The 26,561-nt window shown below is 34.6% G+C and overlaps 3 protein-coding genes and 1 long non-coding RNA gene across 5 annotated transcripts; 2 read left to right on the top strand and 2 right to left on the bottom strand.

Moving 5' to 3' along the window:
- The first annotated feature begins 1,146 nt into the window (after positions 1-1,146).
- On the top strand, positions 1,147-3,482 carry LOC121260904. Its single transcript, XM_041162980.1, has 2 exons — positions 1,147-1,614; positions 1,746-3,482. The coding sequence occupies exon 2, from the start codon at positions 1,860-1,862 to the stop codon at positions 3,081-3,083; it is 1,224 nt and encodes a 407-aa protein (XP_041018914.1). The 5' UTR covers positions 1,147-1,614; positions 1,746-1,859; the 3' UTR covers positions 3,084-3,482.
- An 8,228-nt stretch (positions 3,483-11,710) lies between these two features.
- LOC121260719 lies at positions 11,711-15,107 on the top strand. The gene is given in 4 exon segments (XM_041162709.1): positions 11,711-12,078; positions 12,823-13,354; positions 13,357-13,570; positions 14,180-15,107. Coding segments are annotated over 4 exon segments (1,560 nt in total). The 5' UTR covers positions 11,711-11,790; the 3' UTR covers positions 14,706-15,107.
- Positions 15,108-15,896: 789 nt separating this feature from the next.
- Positions 15,897-19,979, bottom strand: LOC121261345 (uncharacterized methyltransferase At1g78140, chloroplastic). 2 transcript variants are annotated; one of them, XM_041163668.1, is made up of 8 exons: positions 19,757-19,979; positions 19,368-19,471; positions 19,109-19,249; positions 18,816-18,900; positions 18,065-18,258; positions 17,851-17,962; positions 16,594-16,701; positions 15,897-16,236 (listed from the first exon to the last, which is right to left on the bottom strand). In XM_041163668.1, exons 1-8 carry the CDS (start codon positions 19,934-19,936, stop codon positions 16,096-16,098), a joined length of 1,065 nt encoding a protein of 354 aa, XP_041019602.1. In that variant the 5' UTR covers positions 19,937-19,979; the 3' UTR covers positions 15,897-16,095. The 2 variants fall into 2 exon arrangements, with proteins under 2 accessions (XP_041019602.1, XP_041019603.1); XM_041163669.1 differs by lacking the exon at positions 16,594-16,701.
- A 2,820-nt stretch (positions 19,980-22,799) lies between these two features.
- On the bottom strand, positions 22,800-25,701 carry LOC121261719. The gene is made up of 3 exons (XR_005939949.1): positions 25,417-25,701; positions 24,296-24,538; positions 22,800-23,218 (listed from the first exon to the last, which is right to left on the bottom strand). It is a non-coding gene; the product is annotated as an uncharacterized LOC121261719 (long non-coding RNA).
- Between the last annotated feature and the right edge of the window lie 860 nt (positions 25,702-26,561).

The following is a 26,561-nucleotide window of genomic DNA, read 5'->3' as shown; positions in this document are numbered from 1 at the left end:
GGGATAAGTTTCTGTGCTGTTTCAGATTCCGTATCCACTATCCATATCTTCAACTACCCCAGCAGCCTGCTTCTGCAGATGCTAGCCTTATTTTTCTGCATATGATTTTTCTCGAAAAATGAAAAAAGAAAAACAGAATAATTAAAAAAAATTATAGTATATAAAATAAGAAATAATATTTATAGTCATAAAATATGCAAATGTCGCATGTTTCTTTTAAAGAAAGTGAGTAAATATAGGATTCACATGAAAAAATAACTTTTTAATAGTACACCTCATTCTTTTCGAAAAGAATGTATGATGCTTACACAACTTATAACTGTATCCAGCATTACTCATAAAATAAAAACTTTAGCTACATTTTACTAGTTGTCACTCTTCTTGTGCTACAAATTAATATTAAGACTACGTTTGGTTGCAAAACTCAGTTGAGTTCAGTCTAATTTTAAGCTGAGTCTAACATCCAAACACTCAATTTTAAAATTACTAAACTCATCTTAACTTAAAACCTCCTTACGAGTAGAACCCACAACTTTTTTCAATTTAACACATTTTTATACATGAGACGCACAACCTTTTTCAATTTTTTATAAAAAAAATACTAAACTCATTTTAACATATAAACACACTTTAAACTCAGTTTAAATATATCCTACATAACTTTTTTCACTACTTAACTTATTACTATTTATAAAATATTAAATTCAGTTCAACATCTAAATACAACCTAAGTTGGCTAGCTGTTTTCTTTTTAAAAAACAATCATAAGGCCGGCCATACAAATCAGTCGTTTGGGCCCAGGCCGTTCTAGTTTGTTTATAATAGTCTATTTTTTTATAAAAATTATGTTATACATTTTGAAATTGTATATATGATTATTCATGTCCATTAATAGTTAGAATAACAATACCCATGTAATTATTTTACAATCCATTATCCATTTAAATTTGGTGTGCAAAGATAATTTGTGGTAAGAAGAGTTGAGGAGGTGGTGCTGGACGATTCGTTTACATCATATTTGGGCCCGATTTTGCCGTAAGCTAGCCCACCTTGTAACTTTATACTATTCTTCTTTTACGGTTCTTTCCTTCTCTCCATCTTTTGTTGTTGTTAGGTACTGCCTTTAAATCTCACATCCTTTTCTTCCTTTCCCACTCCTAACATGTATCAGCCGACCCTCTCTCTCTCTCTATCTCTCTCACTCAAACACAGAGACACTTTGAGTTTGACCCGTTGCCAGCCACCGGCACCTATCTTCTCTCTACTCAAATGGCGACCCCACCCTGCACTCTCTAGAGGATCTTTCCTATGTTGAGCCCTCTTTTTCTGAGCAGAAAGGTTAAATAACCTTTCATCTCCTTTCATTTCTCTCTCTTTCCTACTCTGGAACCCTAGTTCAGAACATCAGGCAAAGAAAGCGAGAAGAATCACAGAACAGACTGAGGGATCATCGCATGTCTCCATACCTTCACCCTAGCTTCACCTTCGTTCGTCATAATTAACATCTACCCGCATATTCTCTCGTCTTTTTATGGAAACTTTTGCTGCATGTGAAAGACAAGGAAAAGATTTGCTTCCATTGCAGATCCGGGATTCAAAGATATGGGCTTTCATGTAAAGCTGGTTCAGAAGATGTTTCTCTTCATTCACTTCATCGATTCTTTTGCAGTACACTCATAATTTGCTCTCTGATCTCTCTCTCTCTCTCTCTCTCTCTCTCTCTCTCTCTCTCTCTCTCTGTGCAGCTTTCCCAACATCAATCACCTTCTCCTTCCAGGTTTCTTTATTTGTAAGCTATCACATTGATTTTCTTTGCCATTTACTACCCTACTTGTCTGTCTTTAATTTTCAAGTTAGTTATGGATTCTGGTAGTAGTGGAAGTATGCAATCTTCTAGTGGTGGTGATGATCAAGAGTATGATTCACGGGCAGGGTCAGCCCCGGTCTTCATGAATCCTCCTAGTCACTATGGTTCCATGTCAAACCCACAGCCTGTTATTTTTTCTCCACACCAAAACCACCAATCCAATTTGTTGGACCTTTCATCTAATTATATCCATGCTTTCTCTCAATCTCAAGCAAACTCCCATCCCAATTCTATGCTACATAATCTTGAAGCGGTTCAACCTAGAGGCCCCAGATCTGAAGCCAATTGCACTGGCCTTGGAAACCTGACACCCCCATCATCAAGCCAATCCATCTTAGCTACTCGTGGACTTGACCAGGGTTCAAGCCCATCATCGATGCAAGTACGATCTGTTCATGACAATGGCGCACGAGCTACAGCACAACCCAACCTAGTCCGCAACTCCAAGAAGCGAACTAGAGCTACAAGGAGAGCACCCACCACTGTTCTCTCCACCGACACCTCGAATTTCAGGGCAATGGTGCAAGAATTCACTGGGATTCCCTCACCACCCTTTCCAGGTTCATCAGTACCTTACTTTCGCCGGTTTGATCTCTTCGGCAATAGCTCGGCCTTGCGGTCTGGTAATTTGGAACCGGCTGGAGTTCTTCACCCTTTACGTCCTTCTGCCCAAAAGGTCCACTCATCACCATTTGTGTCTTCTTCTCCTCCTTCTTCATTGTTTAACAATACCATGGGCGATATTGCTACCAATATCAATACCTTAAATAATTTATACCCCCAAGTCCCATCCAATCTAGGCTTTCCAAGACACACTCGAAATATGCTGAACGTGCAAAACCCAATTCTCACATTCCAGTCTCTCCCCCAGCCATCTATTCACCCTTCACTCAATGTGTCAGGATTTGGTGCACCGCCTCCTGGAAGTCATGTAGGAATACCATCCATTGAGGAGTTGGGTATGAGCCATGGACATGTCAATGTAAACCTTAGTGGGCTCCCAAATCATGAAGCTGGATCAAACGATGGGAACGAAGATCATCATTTTAGGTCTTTGGATGGGAATTATGGAAGTAATTCGGCGCGTGTTGGTGGCTGTAAGTTGAACTACTCAACATCTTCATCATCGGATTTCAACCATGAGAAAGCTTTGGTGAATGTGTCTACGAGGGGGACTGAAGGTACATTTGATTCGTGGATTTGTCCGTCAGATTAATTTAGGATCTATAAAATACTACACGAATCACAGTACTAGTACTGTTCAAGTACGATATGAATAGGGTTTTGGTGCTGCGATAAATGAAACTAGTACTGATGGTGTTGAATAATTTATGATCTTGTGATATAAAGCTGATGAATTAGCCACCACTCCATAGCCAGTAGTTTAATAGCGGCATCATGTTATCTTTTCTTTTTAATGTTTTTTCTCTTTTCTTTTTCTATTTAAACAATCATGAATAAGTAATTTGGTCAAAGAAGTGAGGCATGCATCATTTGATATCAATTTTCTGTAGATGTCAAGATATATATTATTTCTTTTTCTTTTTATGTATTATTAATTTAGATTCGACTTCCGAATAGGTTGAATATAAAACTTGGAGGTTAATTTCCTTTATCGGCGCTCTGTTTTGTTTTTTCCACTCTTCTTGGCTTTACTGCATGCTATATATAGATGCTCGCTCGCTATGCTATCAACAAATGATCATATGCGACTAATTAAGAACCGCAATGATCACTGCTGGAAGGGATTGAGATGATCATGTGATCAATATAAGTGGGATTTGGGAGGTGCCGTGCATTAAAAGACCTCATGTTGTAAATTTTTATGTCATATATACACTCAAAATGTCTCTATCTGATCATGTTGGCCTGAAAGGAGTTGCTAATTAATCATCAAGAGTGCTCCAACGTGAGTTTTTCTTGCACGGCTCTCTAGTTTATTGTTCGGGGTTATCTATATATATATATATATATATATGAGTGTTGTGCCCATGTCCCTTCGTGGTAATTTTTTTTGTTTTTTGTTTTTAATGTTCTTTGATTTGAGATAGAACAAGAATCTTGCCGGCCACAACCCTAGCTTTCGGGTGCAGATTTTTCTTTCTTCACAAACTTGAGCTTCTTTTTCCCATTCATGTTCATGTCGTTATTGCATTGCATATATAATGTCAATTATATACTGGGTCGATATATAGTTCCATGGTTGGAGTACTGAGTTGTATGTCTAGTACTTCTCGTTACGTTATTGCATGACGTTATTGCTCATGCTTTTATAATTCTCTAATTATTTAGAGAATGCCCATAAGAAGGAGATCATGCCTGCCGCCTCTTATTGGCTTTAAAGTACTTAATTAGATCCGAGCTAGTTTATAAAGGACGTACGCATCGAGGCTGGATTCTTATTTTGAACTTGTTCTCGCAATTGAAGGTCATTTTCCATTAGTGATTTAAAATATTTGACCATCACAAACTGCCCATGATATCACACAATAAATAAATATCGATATGTCACACGTGTATACACACACACACACACACATCTCACTAGTATTGAACTTGAGACAAAAACCTCAGTTTTCTAGGTGTTTCTGCATTTTGCACCACAGCACATGACGGTCGTCGTTTACTATTTGGATAAAAATGATTAATAAATAGGAAACTTAATACCTACTCTCTCTCTCTCTCTCTCTCTCTCTCTCTATATATATATATATATATATATATGGAGTGAGTATAAAAAACTACAATAAAAAGACTATATAAATGGGCATAAAATCATATATTATCTGCGTACGGAGTCTCTAAATTATGTTTATAAGCTTGTCATCCACACGCAAACTAGTACTCTATTGATCAATTAGAAATAGAATCTCTTCGATCCTGTGAATGTATGATCGATATAATTATAATATAGGTGCTACGTACGCATTGGTAGACCAAACATAGTTCAAGAGATGCTAGTTTTATATATGTCATTAAGTGTACGGAGTAATTTTCTAATATAACAATTGACAAAATATCAAGCTACTAGATTAACCCAGAAGTCAATGATCGATTGATCTTTTTCTTTCTTCTTTCTTTTAGAAATATTGTTTGGGTGGTCGAGAAAGAGGGAGGCTGCGCGCAAGGAGATACGTCGATCGGAGAAGTTATGTTGATAATCTTTCCCAATTTTTTCCCACGAAAGATTGAAGATTTAAGCATGAGAATTAGGGAAAATTATATTAACTTAATAATTAAGAGGAAAGAGATGTTAAGTATATCCAATAAATATTATGATGATGATGATGAGGAGAGACTATTGGGCCATGGAATTTTGGTAGATGAGGACGCATTGAGAGGATGTGGTGACATGTGAATTATCTTTGGAATCGTACTGCTGGCCCCATGCCAGGGAATAATCTGGTTTTTAGCAATGATGGATTTTATCTCTCTGCATCTCTCTATCTATCTTGCTCGTTTGCTTGTCCCGACTCCCCGGGGCTGAGGCGCCTCATATCAGGACAACAGAAACACTTCCCACAAACTTAATATTCTTGCACTGAAAATGTTGCCCTAGCTAAGTACTCTCTTTCCTTTGCACGTATCTCCAAACTATATATATGTATATATATATATATATATTTATATATATATGATCTTGAGCCAACCGCAGCCTAAATATAGAAGAAAGCCCTTGTCCTCGAATATCGGTCGCTCCCCGATCCCTCAAAGGAAGCACTAATATTCATATGAATATATATAGAAATCTTTCCTTCTCTCTCTCTCTCTGTCTATACATATATACATATATACATATATATATCCCCAAGGTGTTATAATTAAGGATGCGTAGAATATGAATACTTGGTTCTATATATAGATGATATATATGTATATAGCTGAGCTGAGGTTGAAAGTGGGAAGAAAATAATGGGAGATTTATATATGATCATGATCATTTGTAACTATAATATTTGCTCGGCTGTCATTAAGTAGGTGACAGTTTTATATTACTTTATAACTCTGCATATTCGATTATATATCCTTTCAACTTATGAGCCGTTGATTGCCTTTTTCCCCTCCACTTGTACTATTATTTTCCTTTTACATTTTCGTCGTTTTAAATCATATCGCTTTTCCTCTCAAAAAAAAAAATCATATGGCATTCGTAAGCGATGATGAAAGTATAGTGCAAGCTGACGCATGCAAAGTTGTGTCTTTTGAAACCAAAAACACCGCGGGTTTTGGACTGCTGCTGCATTTATGTTAGACCACTAGCGGCCGGCGCTTCCAAAGAGAATATAAACACCGCGGTTTATATGGAGAGGCGTGCTGCTCATTATTTCAAACACCACATATTACATTCTTTTTATTCATCTTAAATTAATAGAATTTTTCTACTCATCGTTCATACACCATATATAATTTGAGAAGAAAAAAAAAATGTATATGATGTATGGTATAAAAATAATAAATATAATTTTTTTTATATAAATAAAAGACGATAACATCTCACAAAAATAGATTTACAAGTTAATATTACTTAAAGCCATATATTATATATCTTTTATATTAAGAAAGAGTTTTATAATTTATTTTAATATATCAAAGCAGGTAATTTTGTAAACTTCTTTTTGTAATATTTTTTTAAAATCAAATAATTCTGGCGTTGATATAGAAATCTACCTACCACGTCAACTATGCCCAAATTTTGAAAAATATTTCATCTCATCTCATCAAATCATTATAATTTTATTAAATTTTCACACAAAATATAATAAATAATTCAATTTTTTTAAATTTCAATTCAACTTTTATAAATCTCAAAATAATAATAATATTAAAAAATAATATTCTAATAATATTTTGTTCAACTTTTATCTTTTATCTTTCATCTAAAATCATTTTATCTCATCTCTAAAATATAAACCTACTCTTAGGGTAAAGAATATTAATATTCTTATATCTTTTATTATTATAATGGATCTCACAAATTATTATGTTCAGGCATGCACTGACTAATATATAGATGATAACTTAATAAGTTATACCTGAATATAGAATTTGCCCCGTAATTAGTTAACACATAGATCAGTGACCCATACCTAATAAAATAGACTACTTTTTTTATTTGAGGGGGTTGGCCTAGTGCCCCTCCTCCCTCCCCCTCCATTCTTTTGGGGGTAAAAGCCAGCAAAGTAGGTTCTATTCCTTACCCTTTGGATAAAAATCTCTTCCTTGGAAAATGTTCATTAATTATGACCGAATTTTTTGGTTATATTCATAAGATTTATTTATCAAAACAGTTAGAAATTGGTTGCTAGCTTACCTATCTTTTAAAAGTTTTTTCCGGGCCCATTGCTTGCCTATCAATGCACAGTTCAATCGCTCTCTTTTATATATATATATCCTCGTTTCCATCGCCTAGATTGCTCCCATGTGGCGCCATGGAGAGAGGACTCGATCGGATTGATTCTCCTTCCTTTATAGGAGAAGTTGGTCTGTACGTTTTGGAAAGAGATTGATACGATAAGGGGTAGATATTCATATTTTATATTGTTGATCTCTTCGAATTAAATCATTTAATTGCATGGGATATGTGGTTCCAATACCACATGTTAGGTTTATTTATCTTTCAAATCTGTGTCTTGATCATATGTACACGTACGTACGTTATACAACAGAGATAAAATATTAATCCAACTTAATTCAAATACGACCCTCATGATGATTTGATATGATCAATTCATCCATTCATTCACAATTTTCTTGGTCAGAAAGTAAAAGCTTGTTATGAAAAACTAAAGAATCCAATAAACAAGATGTAACAAATTTCTAACATTTAAACTTCAAATTAACTACCCGCCCGAAAAAACTATTGCTTTTATGGGCTCTGCGCCCACGTCGAGTGAATTAAGGGTAAACAGTACAGCTTCCGATCCCCACAATTGTTGTAGGTGTTCTAATAGGATGCACAGTTGTTATTGTTGTTAGAATATTATTTTTTAATATTATTATTATTTTAAAATTTTAAAAAATTAAATTATTTATTATATTTTGTATGAAAATTTGAGAAAATTGTAATGATGAGATAAGATAAAATGAAACCATCTCTAAATCGAAACGTTAGAAGGAAATTGCTTATTTCAGTACGATTTAAACTCAGTTCAACTGTTACATGAACTTTCAGAAAAATAAGTCATAATAGATACTCTTACAAAAAAAAAAAAGAAATTACAATTAGCTAAACATGAAAACGGAGAAAAATAAGTCATAACAGATACTCTTAAAATTAAAAACTAATAAGGAAAAAATAATGTGTCATACTGATGAAACCTTGGCCCTAAGATCACCTTTTCATCCAAATATTTTGATATTTATGTTAGTAAATAATCTTAAAAAAGAATTTTAAAACACTCTCATCTCATATAATCATTACAAATTTTACAAATTTTTAAATAAAATATAATAAATAATTCAATTTTTTCAAATCTTAAAACAAAAATTATGTTAAAAAATTATATTTTAACAATATTTTCTTCAAATTTCAACTTTCATCTTATATCAACTCAACTCAACTTAACTCACTATCCAAATCTCTCATTAAGTGATACAACATCAGGCTGGTTTGGATTGAAAATGAGATATCAATTAATCTCATCTCATCATTATAACTTTCACAAATTTTACAAAAAATATAATAAATAATTCGATTTTTTTAAATTTCAAAACAATAATAATATTAAAAAATAATATTTTATTTAATTTTTAACTTTTATATCAAAAATCATTATTTAAAACAAACCTCAATAAGATTGAGCTACACTTCACTTGATAAAGAGAAGGATACTTTGCCCTCTCTATTGTATCGCTCTATTTGATTATTTGGTAATTTTTTTTTTAATTAATAATTAAAGAAGTGATTTTAAATATATTAAAATATTTTTTATTTTTTAAAAATATTTAAATATATAAAAAAAGGTAAACTTTAGCGGGCTCGACTTAAGACCAACGAGAGAGCGAGAAATAAGGAGGTAAAGTCCACGTGGACGACATAAGAGGACTACCACGTGTTAAGAGATCAGCAAGCTGGCTGGTTGGCTGGGTAGCTAGCTAGGTGTTAGATGGTGGTTGGGTCCACGTCAAGTAGATGATCAGGAGGTGATTCTCCGTCAATACTCATCAAAGAGATCATGAGTACTGTATGATGGCTATAATAATATTTATATTATTATTATTATTATTATTATTATTATTATTATAATTAATAATATCTTAATTTTTAAAAATGAAAATGAAAAAAAAATATCTCTAATTGGTTTAACAAAAGTCATAAATCCAATAGGAACGGATACCATCTAGATTTTATTCTTTTTAGGTCTTGTTTATATATAGAAATGCTTTCATCTAATTATTATAATTTTTTAAAATTTTTATATAAAATATAATAAATAATTTAATTTTTTTAAATTTTAAAATAATAATATATTAAAAAAATATTTTAATAATATTTCATTTAATTTTTAATTTTCATTTAAAATATTCTCATCTTATTATTAAAGTTGTCCGATTTGACTGTATTTTGATTGCAATATTATTAGTTTTATAACTACAATAATAATTGCATTTACGTGATTTATTATTGGACGAAAGGAGTGATGATGCTGTCGGAATCATGAGTGAGACTATTACGTAGGCCCGAAGACAGCTAAAAAAAAAAAAAAAAAGTAATAATAATAAATTATATAAAGAAAGTAGGAGTTGTGTAGGTGATAATTGATAAACGGTGACCAATGCTTGGGAGGGAGCATAAAGTAAATGATTATTACCATAGTAATAATATGGGCAATATATAGTTTGGCAGTGAGTATAAAATAATAAATATACTAATTATATGGAGAGGATTTTTCAAACGATAGAGCCCAAATTAAGTAGAGTCGTTTCATTAGTGCAGAGATGACGTAGAATTTTTCGATAAGATGGGGTCGCATTCACAAATAAAAAAGCACGTAACCTCCAACATCAAAAGCAAAACCTCACACATTCATACGGCCGCATGCCCCCGGACCATGCATACCACTCCAGCTGCCAAGACCTGATTTGGTGGGAGGTTAGAAAGGAGATCTTAATTAGCTCTATAAATTAATATCTCTCTCGATCTGGACATGTTGACGTGTATATCACTATAAAAAAATTATTTATTTACGACTAATTATTTACAACGAAATGATTATTTTCAGATAAAATAAATATATTTTTATTGCAAATAATTATTTTTGTCGCAAAAAAAATCATAAATATCTATTTTTCTTATAATGTATTTTAAATGATTTTTGATTTTAATATTTGGCCTACAAAATTATATAAAGTTTATTATATCAATCGATGAAGAGTAACATTTCTATATTTTTTTTTATATTAATATTTATTTAGTACAATTTGTTTGGGATGAACATTAATGGTAGAAGTTTATAATTAGCAATATATATCCAAATGAAGCTCTAGTTTGTTTGTATTGCATGCATTGTTTTTGGGCCGTGCCATAAGATTTTCTATTGGCCCTTTTACTCCTCGTTTAAGATAACTCTTACCAATTTGATCTCTATTATCTGAGAGTCTGATCAAAACTATTCCCCGCTTGAGCCGCCTAACTTGACTTTTGACATAAACAACGTTGTATTAAGTAAACTACTATTCCACGTGCACGACTCTTTTTCTTTTTTTTTTGTTCTCTGCTGTTAAAATATCACTACACTGTTTTTAAACTACTTATAAAGATTCGAATTTATAATCTCATTTACCTAACCTTGTACGAATAATTAAACTTTATTAAAGAACTAATTCCTCCAATGGCTGGCCGTATTAAAAAAACAAAACATGTCTAATTAACATCACGGAATATGAGACAAAGACTAGTCGTGACTTGTAGGCCACCCTTAAACCACAGGACACATGATATGTTTAGCGGATCTAGCCAAGTATATGGCCATGGACATTGCGACCCAACAAGTATTGGGCTTGGCCCATGTTCTTCAACAGCTTTAGTGGTGATTACAGCACAAACCCGTTTAGTTTTAGGCTTCGACTCTCTTCTGCAAGCCCAGGTCCATACTTCTCAGTTGAGCCTAGTCTTTGAATTTCGAAGAGTGACCCATCTCCTGATTTGTTGCACTCGTCAACCGTTTGAGAGGATTGAGGCCACAAAGTTGCGGTCTCTAGTAAGGCTCCAAGCCCCATTAAGACCCTTCCTCAGAATTCCATGGTCATTTTTTTTTTTAGTTAACGTCAACCCCAAAAATTTAAATATATTATATTAAAAAATCCAATTCAATTACAAGCTACAATGGATTGAAAGTTTTAATGCATAAAATAATAATGCCCTAATCGAGGAGATATAAGCAGCTTACTCCATCACAAAGTATACAGACGATATCGTCCATTCGAGAAGACAAAGATCATTTACCCCTCACAATCTCTAGAGGATATGATAAAATATATATATATATATATCGAAGTTTGGTCCACAACTGCAAACGATGGAGCGAAAAATGAGACACAAGAATTCAATGGATTGCCACAAATTTTCAAATATGATAAATGCACAAAAGCAAATTTACAAGAGTCAATTAGGGACCCATCCATCCTTGACGGAGCCGACGAATAAACAAAATATTGGAAGTTTCGATTCAAAGTCAAGCCCACCACATTACGCCATCCACACGGCACGTACCAAGCGCGGCCTTGCTTGCTGGGAAAAGGCCCATCCCCTTTGAATCCAAGCCACTTGTCTAAGCGCCCCCACCTTGACTCCTTCCTCATAGTCGTCTCGTAAAAACCCGTAGAAACCGTCCTAGTACAACACCAAACTCGGTATAGGAACAGTGGAAGGAAACAAAAATGTTGTTGTGACTTGTGAGTGCTAACCCGGAAGAGAGGAAGAGATGAAGGCGGAGACGTGGACTTTGATTCTTGTGAATCTGGCGGGGATCATGGAGAGGGCCGACGAGTCTTTGCTGCCGGGTGTGTACAGAGAGGTGGGTGCGGCTTTGCACACCGATCCCACGGGTCTCGGCTCCCTCACTCTTTTCAGGTCCATTGTACAGTCCGCTTGCTACCCAGTCGCCGCCTACCTGGCTACCCGCCACAACCGTGCCCACGTCATCGCCCTCGGTGCCTTCCTCTGGGCCGCCGCTACTTTCCTCGTCGCCATCTCCTCCACTTTCACTCAGGTATTTAAAACACACCACAATATTACCTCTTTTCTCATTTCTCTTTCTTATTTTGTTAATTTTCCATTATTAGATTAGCTTGTAAGTAATGGTCAGAAAATTATTTGCGAGGGATGCAATGTGATATATCATATGGGGACTTTCTTTTGCAATAAAAGTCGAGGGAGAGGTGGTCAATCAAATAATGTAAAGTTTTTTAGGGTTTCATCAAATACTGGAAATAAATTTTTGAGAAGAAAACGTTAGTTAAATTTTGTAAAGAAAAGGAATTTGAAATATTCCTTTCCCGAATGGCATATTCTATGCTAGTGTCTGGGCCCTGTGTTACGATCCCATGACTAAGTATGAGATTGGGTGGTGGTTTATAAGCCTTTAGGCACTCTTCCCTGTAACCCGGTTTTCTTGTGGGATCGTAACACCCTGTCAGATTGAAAATTTGATATTTCACTGGCAATTAAAGTAGTTGCAACACTATAGTGGATGAGTTGGTGATGGGGGCGGGGGCGGGGGCGGGGCATTTTCCTCTACTTTCGGTCATGGAAGTGTGGTTCATGAGACCACACGTCAAAGTTTAAACATATTCTACCTCTACTTTCCAATTATTGTTTGAAGGTTATATTAATAGAATAAAATTTTTAGTGTACTTGGCAAATAGTTTTTGAGCTAAACAAGTAAAGTATTATCATGCTTTGCATGCCAACTGATTGTATCCACTTTAAAAGGCATCTCTCATCTGTTAAACAGGTGGCCATATCCAGAGGTTTGAACGGGATTGGCCTGGCACTAGTTGCACCCGCAATCCAGTCCCTTGTGGCTGACTCAACTAATGATAGCAACCGTGGTATGGCCTTTGGATGGCTTCAACTAACAGGCAACCTTGGTTCAATTATTGGTGGACTCTTTTCAGTATTGATAGCTCCGATAACCTTCATGGGAATCCCTGGTTGGAGAATTTCCTTTCACCTAGTTGGGATAATCAGTGTTATAGTAGGTGTTTTGGTCAGTCTTTTTGCTCATGATCCACACTTTTCAGAGAGTGTTACAGAAGTTAGAGATCCAGTTCCAAGTAAATCTTTTTTTTCAGAAGTGAAGGACCTGATTCTGGAAGCAAAGTCAGTTATCAATATTCCATCTTTCCAGATTATTGTGGCACAAGGTGTCACTGGTTCATTCCCTTGGTCAGCTTTATCATTTTCAGCCATGTGGTTAGAGCTTACTGGCTTCTCCCATGAGAAAACTGCATTCCTCATGGCCCTGTTTGTGATTGCAAGTTCCCTTGGGGCTTATTTGGTGGTGGTATGGGAGATGCCCTTTCTACTCGCCTTCCAAATTCTGGAAGGATAATTCTAGCACAAATAAGCTCGGCATCAGCTATTCCTCTAACAGCAATTCTTCTACTGGGTTTACCCAATGATCCGTCAACAGTAGTCCATGGTTTCCTCTTGTTCATTGTAGGCTTCTTCATATCCTGGAATGCTCCAGCTACCAACAAGTAAAGTCTTTTGAACTCGTGACCTTTTCCTTTCACCTGCTAGAATCAACTCATAAGTTCAGCGTTTATACGAGTAAATAAGCCAATAATGTAAATGATATGCACGTGTCCGAGGATTTATTGAGGCAAAGCCCTGGATTTCCTCATCGAAGAAAAAAATTATTATTTGGAAGCCCACTATATTATTTTTCTTCTAATGTTTAGATTAAGGCCTCATTCACTTGCACAAAATTTTTCATCTCATCTCATCATTATAATTTTTTAAATTTCCACACAAAATATAATAAGCAATTCAACTTTTTCAAATTTTTAAATAAAAATAATATTAAAAAAATATATTCTAACAATAGTTTATTCAACTTTTAACTTTTATCTCAACTTATCTCATCCTATCTCATTTATGAAATAAAACAAACGAGGCCTAAAAGGAAAAATTAAAATGTGTGTGAGAGGTAGAGAGTGAGAAATGAAACAAAGAAGCCAATATTTATCAGATTTTCATGGAGGGATGAAACTTAAAAAATGTTATCACCCTAGTGAGTTGTGAATTTCATTATAAAGATGTTTTCTTTACTCATAAGCTGCTGATTTTGATTGGATGGTATACAGTCCAATTTTTGCAGAGATAGTTCCTGAGAAATCCCGAACAAGTGTCTATGCTCTGGACCGATCTTTTGAGTCCATATTATCGTCATTTGCTCCTCCTGTAGTTGGGATGTTGGCTCAGTATGTTTATGGCTATAAGCCAGTTCCCACAGGATCCAGCAAATCCGACGAGATTGCCACAGATAGAAGGAATGCTGCATCATTGGCCAAGGCACTCTACACAGCAATAGGAATTCCAATGGCGTTGTGTTGTCTTATCTATTCATTTCTCTATCGCACCTACCCAAGAGACCGGGAACGTGCCAAGATGGAAGTTCTGATAGAATCAGAGATGCAGCAAATAGAATTGGATAATTCGCCTACGGGTGGAAGATTTTCTCAAGTTCGGTTCTTGGAGTCAAGAGAACCATATGTTCAGGAAAGAATTGTTATTGATGTGGATTACGAAGAGGAGAATGGCTTTGATCTTGATGACGACGACAAAACATTGCTTCACCACCAGTTGACATTTTCCAATATAGGTGAATAGAAATCCCAGCTAGCAGAAGCGGGTGGAATTTCCAAAGGCTTCACTCCATTGGAGAAGCTCGCCTCATGGCTGAATTTCAACGTTTTTTTGTGACCTTCTTTCAGCGTTTTGATGAGAGATGCATGTTCCATTCACGCACATGAATACTATAAATACCAAAAAAAAGCCACGTAACAGTATTGTTCTGATATTCTCCAATCAAAGTGCACCCTGAAGGAAAGGTCGTTGACCAGAACTAGTGAAAGACCCTCATTCTAGGCTGACACGAATGATATTCACAGGTCAATTTATTTTATTTTTGGGTTCTGTATAATTCCCCCTTTTGTACACACCAAACAACAACAGAGTATAGTTTGTAGCAGAAGATGTCAGTGGACAGCTTCTTTGCTGTTCTGTCATTCAGCGTATGAGATCTCAGATCTCTCTCGTCTTTTTATGCATTCACATTGATTTTATTAAATTATGAAAAATATGTGTTCGTTAAATTCAAAGCTTTCATAACCCTATATTAGAATGCCGGATTAACAATTAGATTAGTTAAAATAATAATATAATATTATTTTTTTAATAATATTTTTTTAATTTATTTTTTTATATTTTATAATTACACTAATTATATGTTAATTTATAATTTAATTTGATACTTAAATTATTATTTCTCAACTTAAATATATTGTAACTTAAAATTAGAAAACAATCATTTAAATAAATAAAATAATAGTTATAAAGTATGAACAGTTAGTCTTTAGATTTGGAAATAAACTTAAATGTATTGTAACTCAAAATTAAAGATTTTAGTGTATGTTAAATTCAATATAGTGATTTTAAACATAAATTCATTACATTTTAAAGATGACACTCATTTGAGGAGTCCAATGTCAATGCTCAAATAATGCCAGATACAGTAATGATATAGTCGTGGAATGTTTTTTGAAAAAGAGTAGAGTCCACTGTTAAAATATTTTTTTTGTCCTATATTTACTCACTTTTTTTAAAGACATTACAAGAGACTTGCACACTACACAATTACAAATATAATTTCTCGTTTTGAAATGTTAGAATTAGATTGCACATCACCTTGAAGCCGACCAAGTAGTTAAAAGATATATCTTTATACAGTTACAATAGCAAAATAGAATTGTTGAACAGTCTAATGAACACTTTTTATTTGATCATCCTTCGATCACCATATAAAAATTAAACACGAGTTATAAGCTCTATCCATATGTTGCACCTTTTTAAAATATTTCATTTACAGGAGTAACAAGACAAGATACCTTAGGTAGACCTATTATTATATCTGAACTTTGGCAACAGCATTTTATGTAAATGTGGCTTTACAAAGAAATAATTTGAGAGGACGTGATGAAGATCAGCACATGCCCAATTCTTAGCTGGGTTTTGAAGCAGAGATCATCACAAAAGGTCCATTCCTTATACATGTAAATCCAACCAGACCACATGCTCTGCACAGATCTGCTAGTTCCCGTTCAGATAGGAAGATGTAGCTGCCTGATATTTCACTTATATTCTATAATTCGAAATAGATTGCCCACCATCAGCACCAAATCAAAGACACAGATATAATGATGACTGAAAGTTTAGTCCCTTCATAAAGCTCTTTAGAAAAAATTTCAAAGCCAGCCTTAATTTTTAAATAATAACTTTCGTAATGGAAGGATGGGAAAGTCTTTTATTGCTGCTACTGAGCACGCAGGTAAGGCCATATCTGGCAACAATGGAAGAAACCATATTGCAGAAAATAAAAATGAATCCAGTCCCTTTGATTTAACCATAATAATTTTCGCATACTATCCACTCCAAAGGAGCATTTCGAATCAAATCTCAGGACAACAGGCATGACATATTCAAAGTTGAAGAAGTATACCTGGCGTAGGGTCCTCAGAAGTGGAATAAAAGCATAAGGCCCGTCAAGTATGTAGGTGGTAGCAACAAACACTCCTCCAGGTCGCAGAACTCGACTTATTTCAGCTACCTACAAAACCCCAGCGACCAAACTTATGTGGGAGTAAGGAATGTAGGGATCTGAGGTGTTATAGTAGTATTAGATGAAGCAAGGGGCTACAAAACAAAAGGCATCAAAAGACATGCTCTCCAACATCGGCTACAAAACAAAAGGTGTCAAAAGACATGCTCTCCAAGATCTGTAACCTATGTTCCTAGGAAATCAGATAGGATTCCTTGAGGTTAAAGAGATGGGCATGTGGAATGTGGATGAATCTTCAGATATAGACTAAACCAAAACCTGACATGATTTTCTACCCTTAGCAAAATATACTGAATCAAAACTAAGACAATTTCCCTAGGCTTGCATAATGCGTGGCAATTACTTAAGGTTTGCCTATTAACAAGTTCAAGTGCTCTCATGTTTCAGTCAATGTTTTTGACACAGTAAATGCACAAGAAAGATGTGTGAGGAGATGTAGCCAAGAAAATTCCAGAAACAAAAAATAAAAATAAAATACTACACACAAAAAGAGATGAAAAATACAGAAATAAAAGTGAGTTTCCTTCCATTTGTTCAATTAGGATTCATTTGGTTGACACGGTTTTTTCCCAGTGAAGAACAGAGATGAAAAAGTATCTACATTGCAATCTTTTCCAGTTTTCAAGGTATAATATGTTGAATAAATTTTTGTGTTCAATTTTCCTTTCTGACAAGTAAATTTTTGCCTTCATAATTTGTAAAGACAAAATCCTCCAAGTTTTCTCAGAAACAAAGCAATGCAACTGTGGACCATGAGTCGCTAGTGAGATTCAACTACATAAAAATAAAACTATTAGCAGATTTTGAGCTGAAAAAACAAGGCAAGGGGTTAATGGTTTTCTGGTCCTGTGAAGCACCATTAAGGCACTCTATGTTTTTGCTGCCTATCTTTCAATTTTTTTCTCATCTTGGAATTTTCCTTTCAAACCCACGTTGGTATGTGAGCTTACATACCTTTATTCCCCTCCCACCACCTAAATCATCACCACCCCATGAGTTAAGCCTCAGACCATTCCCTTCCTAAAGGTGGGGAGGTACCACTTGGCTTCAAAGGCCAGTTGTCGTCTTATGAGTTATAGGAATGCTATGCAAGAGGAACAATCACCTTCAAACACCATATATAGAAGAAATACTCACAGCTGCTGATGGTGAAGGCCAACAGTGTAGAGCAGCACCGGCATGCACAGCATCAACAGAACTTGAAACAAAAGGAAGCCTAGAGATATCGGCTCTGACCAAGCTTAAGCTCCTAATAGACAACAGAGTCAATCAGATTGGAAACTCAGATAGACTTATGAAAATTAACCCGTCTTATGATTTGCATCTAAATTTGAAAGTTCAAACTCTTTACCCTTTCGGAAAGTTTTCCTCCTGGTTAACAAATTCATAGCATTGCCGCAACATGTTCTCTGAGTAGTCTAAAGCAACGACAAGAGAAAACAATCCACTCTTGGCAAATAGTCTTGAAAATAACCCACTCCCACAACTAGCATCAACAATATTTCCACCTAAAACTGGCTTCAAGAAATCCTTCATCAATTCAAACTGCACTCAGGTCACTATGCTATTAGTAGCTTATCAACCTTAAGCATATGCATTAGCCAAAAAAACATCTACTACTTTCTGCCTCTATATTACATCACTTCAATAGTACTTGACAAATATGATGAAATAAATACCGCTTCTAAATTACTAGCATTTCAAATGAGTCCTTGTGTATTTGGAAGCATTAACTTGAATTATTAGTTTTCTTCACACATCCAGTAAAGGGCATCTTGACAATACTTGCTTCCATTTAAAAACATTAGTTACTCTTGTAACTTCAGGGCTTCCAGTTTTTTTCTATGAATTTCAACTTCAAATACAAACCAAGCAGGATGGATTGATTTAATTTCAACAGTACGTCCAATAACCTCTTCATGTCTTAAATATCTGTGAACGTTCCTTTTAATGCCATTGCTCAAAGCTGAAGCCGCTTCTCGTGATTGTATAAGATTTACATGCCACCAACTACATAAAGATAACTGAAATGCACTAAAGAAGTACTTAGTAAATGTTTCTGCAAGAGACGCAATTAAGAAATAGATAAGGTAGCAATTCACCTCTTTCTCTGGCCCTGGAAAACCACCCCACACGGAAAAGCTTTGACGCCACCCTCTCTCGTATAGAAACGATATCAAAGGAAACCTGATCCATCCAATAACCGATACACATGATAAGAGATATCAATGAAGTCAACACTAGCATATGATTCCTCTATAACAATCGGACTAATGTGTTACAAGTCAGTTATGCGGATTTTGCGCGAAAGCATCTAAAGCAGCAGTGACAACAACATTTGAATCTATGTTCATGCTCTATCCATGCCATAGAAGCCATAAATCAATGTTTCCACCTGAAAAGCTCCGTGGAAGCCGGCATTGATTCACCATAGTCCTTGGCCCCACTAGCCACCGTCAGGTCAAGATGTGTGCCGTTGCCAGAGTAAGACTTCTTACACGTTCTACATTGCAAAGTAGACCCCGTGGCAAACTCTCTGTGGAAAATTCAACCAATGCAAATATAAATAAACTAGTGAAGCAAAACGAGTTGAAACATTGCAATTAATTTTCAAACAGGTAACCAAGAACCATTCCGCAAATAGAATTACTTACAAAGATATGCCTGGATTACCAATAGACGTTAACAACTCGTAGCATATGGGACACGCTAAAATATTCTCTCTGGTACCAGCCTCCTTTTCAACCAAAATAGGATCCTGAACACGAAAATAAATAAATGAACCAATACAGGAACAGTTGTTTTTAAAAACTTAACGGTCATATAGATAATTTTTGTTATAGATTTGTACGACTTCTAGTAATTGTAATAATCATGTCTTCCACTTTCTCGGCGACCAAACAGAAATAGTGTGCGTGGGTTCGGAGGCATCGTTTCTAGAAGCGAGAAAAAATAGTATTGAATTGGGGGACGGGGGTGGGATTTAATTTAAGACTTCGACAGACAGCGGATAAGCAAAAGCAAAAGGAGAGGCATTGCTTACAGTTGGAGGCTTGGTTTCGACAAAGGTGGTTGAAGAAGAAGAAGAAGCTCGAGCTTTTACAGCGAAAACGAGTTTATCAAAGATTCGTGCACCACGGGATTCGAAGAAACAATGCCTCGAGTTACGGAGTCGACTTGGGAGGAACACCAACGATGGGTTGCTCATGATAAGTGTCGCCATAATCCCCTCTTTTCTCTCTCTGTATGCGTTTGTTCTGTGAAAATTAGAATGTCATTACAAAGATGAAAGAGCAGCGAACAACATTTAAAAAGAAAAGAAAAAACATATTTTTTTATGTTTTTATTTACTTAATATATTAATATTTTGTAAAAAAAGAAAGCTGCTTTTTCGTTTTGTCGGGGACCAATCAGATACTATCCATTAATAATTTTAGTGTTATTTTCAACTATATATTAGTTTTTGTCTTTGAATTTAAATATGAATTATCTTAAACTATTAATACTAATCATCTAAAATTTTATTAAAATTTCTAGAATATAATTTAATTTAGAAAAATGCTAGCACCTGATTTGGACTCCTCCTTTTTTTGCCCAATTGGGCTTTTTATTTTTTTTAGTTTTTTATTAAGAAAATATTATTTAATAATATTGTGAATTTTTTTATGTTTTTTAAAATATTTAAAAGTGTTAAAAAATGATATTTTTTTCATTAAGTAAAAACTAATAATATTTATTAAATAATATTTTCTTAATCACTAAATAAAAAAACTAAAAATAAAAATAAAAAAAGGTCAATCGGGCAAATAGAAGGGAGCCCATATCGGACTCCTAGCATTAGCCTTTAGTTTATGGAAAAATCATTACATCAGCTTACTGTTGGCTGCAGCCATAACACACCAGACGTGTGGACCGGATCACTAAATGCACCTGGACCATGTTCACTTACACGCACGTTCGCAGCCCTCACATGTCGTCTCTCCTCTCAGCCCTAATTCTTGTTCGAGAGTCTTATCATTTCGCACCTCCTCCGTCGTCTTCGATCTCAGCGCAATTAAGCCAAGCAACAAACCACCGATCAGAGCCCATCCCACCACAACGCGAGCCCTCACGAGTAAATCAGTCCGCAAGCACTCTCGATCCCTAAGTCATTCGACGTGAGCCCTCAGTCCACCGACGCGAAGCCACCCTCACTCCACCGACGCCAAACCCTCAGATTTGTGGAAAGGTAAATAATCTGTGATTCTAGGGTTTGGGCATATATGAGATTTTTTTTTATCTTTTTTTTTTTTTTTTTCCTCTGGTTGGGCATAAATAATCTGTGATTCTAGGATTAGGGCATATGTATTTGGTAGAAACTAATGGTCCAGGGCTGTAGTTGTTTCCGATGTTGCCTCTGATGGCATACATTTCTCTTTTTTCATTCCTGAAATTCTATACTTAAAGAGTATATATTTTGACAGAAGGAAAACCATTCTTTCAGCATTTAACTTGATTGAAGGATTTGATGTCCCTGCTTTCGAAGAAAAAGTTACAAGGTACCGGGAAGAAAATGCTAAACAAATAATGATAAATAGAGCTTGGAAGGTACACTTGTAAAAATATTCTGTTTTCTGCTCTAACATCTGCCACTTTTGTCCCTCACAAGCGGATGATATTTCTATTCGTGTGTTTAATTAATGCCTTAGAGAAGAAAAATTTTATACCATATGAGTTCCTCATGCTAGCATTGGTGAATTTTGAGATAATTTCCTTCATGTTTATATAAAGGTTACTATTTTTTTTTTATATCAATCAAATAGGCTGAAGAATTGGCTGCAAGTAAGGCACATCCTGCTCAGAATGATGCCGATGGGGTGAGAATGAGATTATTTTGTCAACATCAAACTTGTCTTGAATAGATGATTATTGTGCATTTTTTTCATTAGTCTTAAAAAGACTCAAGGTAGTTTTTCCTGCAAGAGCCCTTTTTTGTACTTCAATTCGTTTCTTTTTGGAAAATTTTGGAGTTTAGGTTGTTGTTAGTATATTAATTGATTTCTGTGATGCTATGCTCAAATGACTAATACATGACTGATATTTAATTTTTATAAATAATCGTGGCAAGCATCCAAGTGTGAAAACATGAGCTTGTATGAAGCATCAATGCATTAGGATAATTACATTTCGAACATTCCACGATGCTCACTATGTGCTATTTCGTTTCAGTGTACTTAAACGTACTGTAGAGTGTTTAAGTACACTCTACAGTACTTAAAATCTGTAAACCGTAATGTTGGTGGCTTTCTATTTTATGGTCTTTATCACACTTTGAACCTGTGATCATGTGCTGTTCCTACAACCTGTGAAATCATGCTTAACTATCATGTCTAGCTTAAGCAGTTAATGATTAAGCTACTTGTTTGTTTCTACTTGTTAATGATTCACATACTTGGATGCCTCACAGTATGCTTGTTATAATGGATCTACAGTTCAGAGGAGGGATGAGGACATATTGCGAAAAATGGAAGATAAACTAAGAGAGAAAGAGACAAATGCTCAAAAGGTTGAGGTTAAACAAAATTTGCGGAGGGTCGAGAATAGAAATGCACGAATATTATTATGTTTGTACTGGATTGTATTAATTATAATAGTTTTTGCTTGGTTCGGATAAACTATAGGGCACATGTAAATAGGTGGATATTTTCTTTATTTTTCTTGTATGGATCAACTGTAATGGTACTCCCCCTTGAATTAGGCAAAGCCTAATTAAGTACTTGATCATGCATTTTGTTGTATATGGGGATAGGTACTGTGGAGGCTATAAAAAATATAGTGTTTTTGGTCACTTTTTTGAATCTGCTGGGCTATATAGATTTTTTTTCTAATCTATTTTGGTCACTTTTGAGCTTATCTATAACATTCTTCATCACATTTTTTCTCAATCTATTATACACACAGGATGACAAGTGGAACGTGCTCAGAACACCCTCTATATAGATTTTTTCCCAATCTATTATACAGAGGATAATAAGCGAACAAAATCTGCACAAGTTATATAGATTTTTTTCCAAACTCACAAATGCACAAAAACTAATCAATTGAACTGACATTGAAAGCTTGATTGATTTCATATACAAGTTTTGTATGGTAAGCTTAACAACATGTACTCCCAATTCCTAAGGAATCACAAGCTATACATCTTCATAATACACAGTCTCCACAATGATTATATACACAAAATCCATCCACAACTGAACACAAAACCATTTACACTGTCATCAAATAACCATCCTTAGATTAAGTCATCTAGTAAAATATTGAGTCATAATATTCATTCCAATTGGATACAACATTACGAAGCAGCTCATTACGGCCTAAGTAGTCTCATAATATTCATTACAAAATCCAATATTCCAAAATCCAAGATTCTAATCTAAGTAGTCTCATTTTCTTGTTTCCTCTAGTGTGCATACTTTTAGCACCAATCTAGCTTTTCCTCCACTGTACAACACATCAAAACCACCTGAAAATATCACAAGACAATGTAAATAAACCTTACAATTAAGAAAATATTACATTTAGTGCAATGATTATTAACCTGGCATAAAGCAAGAAATATTACAGAATGGTTTCCTTAGAACTCAATCAGACTGACATGTCGTGTTAGAATATAATACAAACCATAAACATTATTTACTTTATGTGGGTCCTTTTGAAAAAATAATGAAATGGGAATTACATTACTCAAAATTTGATGATGGAGTTTACCTTTTCACTGATTCTTGTAGATCTCCTAGGGGTCTCACCAGTACCCCAATCGAACTCTGATATTGTAGGACTATCAATGTGTGATTTTAGGTACTGCTCTAGTTGTTTTTTGTTTTTTGTTATTGTGCTTCAATCCATTGCAAGTGAAACAGTGCATTCCAATATATTATATATATATATATATATATATATATATATATATTTTAAGGGCACTTTAAATATATATTTTTAAAATTATAGCAATAAAACCAATTAACTTGTTTTATCCAATATCTCTATCGGCAAAGATAAATGACAATTTTTTAATTGTTTATTAATAATTTTAAAAAAAAAAAAGTGGCTGAGTAGAAGGCATAAAACATAAATGATAGCAACCTTTCATTTGCTTCATAAAAAGAATTTCCAGCTGAAGAATGCTAGTCCATATCAAATAAACTTGAGTGAGCAGATGCATCTCTAGTTTCCTCATCGTAAATATTGTAACTTTTCAGGCTTTGTTCCTTTTACATGCAACCCGGAGATAGCCTGTTAGAGATCGAAGACACCAAGTTACAAAATGAAAGCCAACTTGCTGTTGTTAGACTATAAACAGATGAAGCTGAACTATTGGAGAAAAGTTCAGCTCAACCAAACATAACTATTTGGCCAAAATAAATCCAAAACTAATTATGAAGTATACTGAATTTTGTTTGAAAGAATTTTAGAGAAAATAAAGGGCTAAACAAACCATGTAAACTATAAACATAATCTTAAACTATAAAAGGTCAATCACAGCCACCTCTGTTTTGTATCCAGTCATGGCTCACGATTCTTGAAAGAGAATGCTACTAACAGTTACAGTTCAGAAGCCTTGGTGTCATACCAAGCAAGCAACAACATAAGTAACAGCACAAGCTAATAGCACAAGTAACAGCATAAGCCTTGGTGCATACCAAGCAAGCAACAGCACAAGCTTTCTTCAAGAGTTCATTTCTCCGCTTGCAGAAGGTGACTTGACGATTGGTAGTGTACGTTCTCGATCATCTTGATCTCAATCTTTCCTCTACCCATCTTGCAGCAACACTTCTTGACACAACTGCACAATCCAATCAAAGTGAGGATCAGGGAAGGCGTCATGAGTTAAACCCATGACATATCCATGAGCCAGCTAGCTCAAGACTAGAATATGTAAAATCAACTCAGATTAGCTAAAGAAAACTTAATCAGACCCAAGAGATCATATGTAGCTTCTAATAAAGTTTTTTTAAAGAAAAAAAAATACCTATTTGCTTAATAGTTATCAAAATTCTCACAATCACTCAGTTTTTGATATGATATTATAAGGTCTAACTCCACTAACTCAAGCTTTTGAATTAGTTCTATATAAAAATGTTTGTAAGCACCCTCACTAACCCAAATGTCCCACTAATTTCAAATTTCTGGTAGCCACATTGCATTTCATGACTTCCAGACTAGCAAATATGGTACTTTTATTGACCACAAAATTTAAAGAAATAGTTTCAAAATAAATAAGAAAGGGGGAGTGCAGATATCACGTCCAATATTTCATTTCAACTGACTATATATATATATATATATATATATATATATATATAGAAAGCAGAAAATCCACTAATGTGAATATGGTTAGGCAGCCATGCATTTTTTTAAACAACTCAAATATTTTCCAGAATCTACTTGCAGGAACCAAAATTTTCTATTGCTGCAAACAACACCATTAACTAAATAATTGTTCTTTAAACAAGCCATAAAGGAGCTGGTTTCATTCAAGTATGATTTACTAATTGAAGTTGTATGGCTTCTAACCAAAAGAGGCAGAGAGAAGGAAAACAAAAGTTAATATTATGTGATTGAAACGCATTTACTCTGCATCCATATTCCACATGAATCTTAAACTACCTAAAAGGTAAGCTAATCACCTTAGATTTCTCTAATTTGACAATAAAAACTCACGTTTTGAGAAAACTCGGAAGCAAATCACCCATCATGTACAATAATTTGCAAAAATCTGAACCACTTGAGACAAAAATCAAATTGAAAAAGCATCCGTATATAAAGATAGAGAAACCAAATTGAAGATGAACAAAGAAGTAAACCAGAAAAAAGAAAAATAAGGCACCAAACAAAGTCATTCAAAATCAACTATAGAAAAGATATCCCGCGCATTAGATTTCCTTTTTTTGGCCTGAAATTACACGATAGATACAGGAGGATTATATTAAAGGTTAGCAAGAATGCGTAGGTGCATCTATTCCAAACTATGACATTTTATTGTTGAAACATGCATCAACGAAACAAGTCTGTATTGAATTAGTTACTGAAGAATAGAACCTATACTTCATTGAAATGCAGTAAAAGCAATAAAAATGGTTGAAATATGATTTGAACTTTTATATGAGATCTGTACACACCTTGAGTCTTTGTTTACTGTCTTTTTCTCAGAAATTAAAAGCACCATCTTATTCCACAGTTGGAAAAGTGATGCACCTAAAATAGCAAAGGCAGATAAGATCTTAAGCGGCAAGAGATTTGTAGATAAAAATTACTAAACGGTTCAAAATGAGTTCAAGGACTTGTGAAGATGCGAGTTTTCAGTAAAACCAAATGCAATCAAATAAATAACTTACAAAGAGATCTAATGGCAATACATAATCTTGCAGGACGAAAATTTAGAAAATTGATAGAGTATATCTCATTGTCGTCCCAGCTTTGTCAATTTTCTGTTTACAGTTTTCTTTGAGTACTAAACCAGCCTGCTTACAATTTTCTGTTCTTCCTATATAAACAAAACTCCACTGAACATGACCCAAAAAAATGCATAGTGGAGTTTTTTTGGATCAAACGTTCAGATCAGTGGGTCATATAAATTGGATACACACTCTGTACTGTGGTAAAATTTTCATCTCAAGTAAAGGAGGCAATATCTCCTCAGTAACCCCTCTTCTTGATAATTTTTTTTTTCAAGTACCTCCCTTCTTGATAAATTAAATGGACAAGTATCTTGTTACAAAAATCGATCATCCTACATAAATGAAAGCATGCAAAAAGAGGTCATACAAAAAAATACAATAAAAGAAGAGCAATCAAACCATTGCAAA

The sequence above is a fragment of the Juglans microcarpa x Juglans regia genome, chromosome 4D (assembly GCF_004785595.1).
Source record: "Juglans microcarpa x Juglans regia isolate MS1-56 chromosome 4D, Jm3101_v1.0, whole genome shotgun sequence".
Lineage (NCBI taxonomy): Eukaryota > Viridiplantae > Streptophyta > Magnoliopsida > Fagales > Juglandaceae > Juglans > Juglans microcarpa x Juglans regia.
The sequence above is the reverse complement of the archived record's forward strand: the minus strand, read 5'-3'. Positions and strand labels throughout refer to the sequence as shown.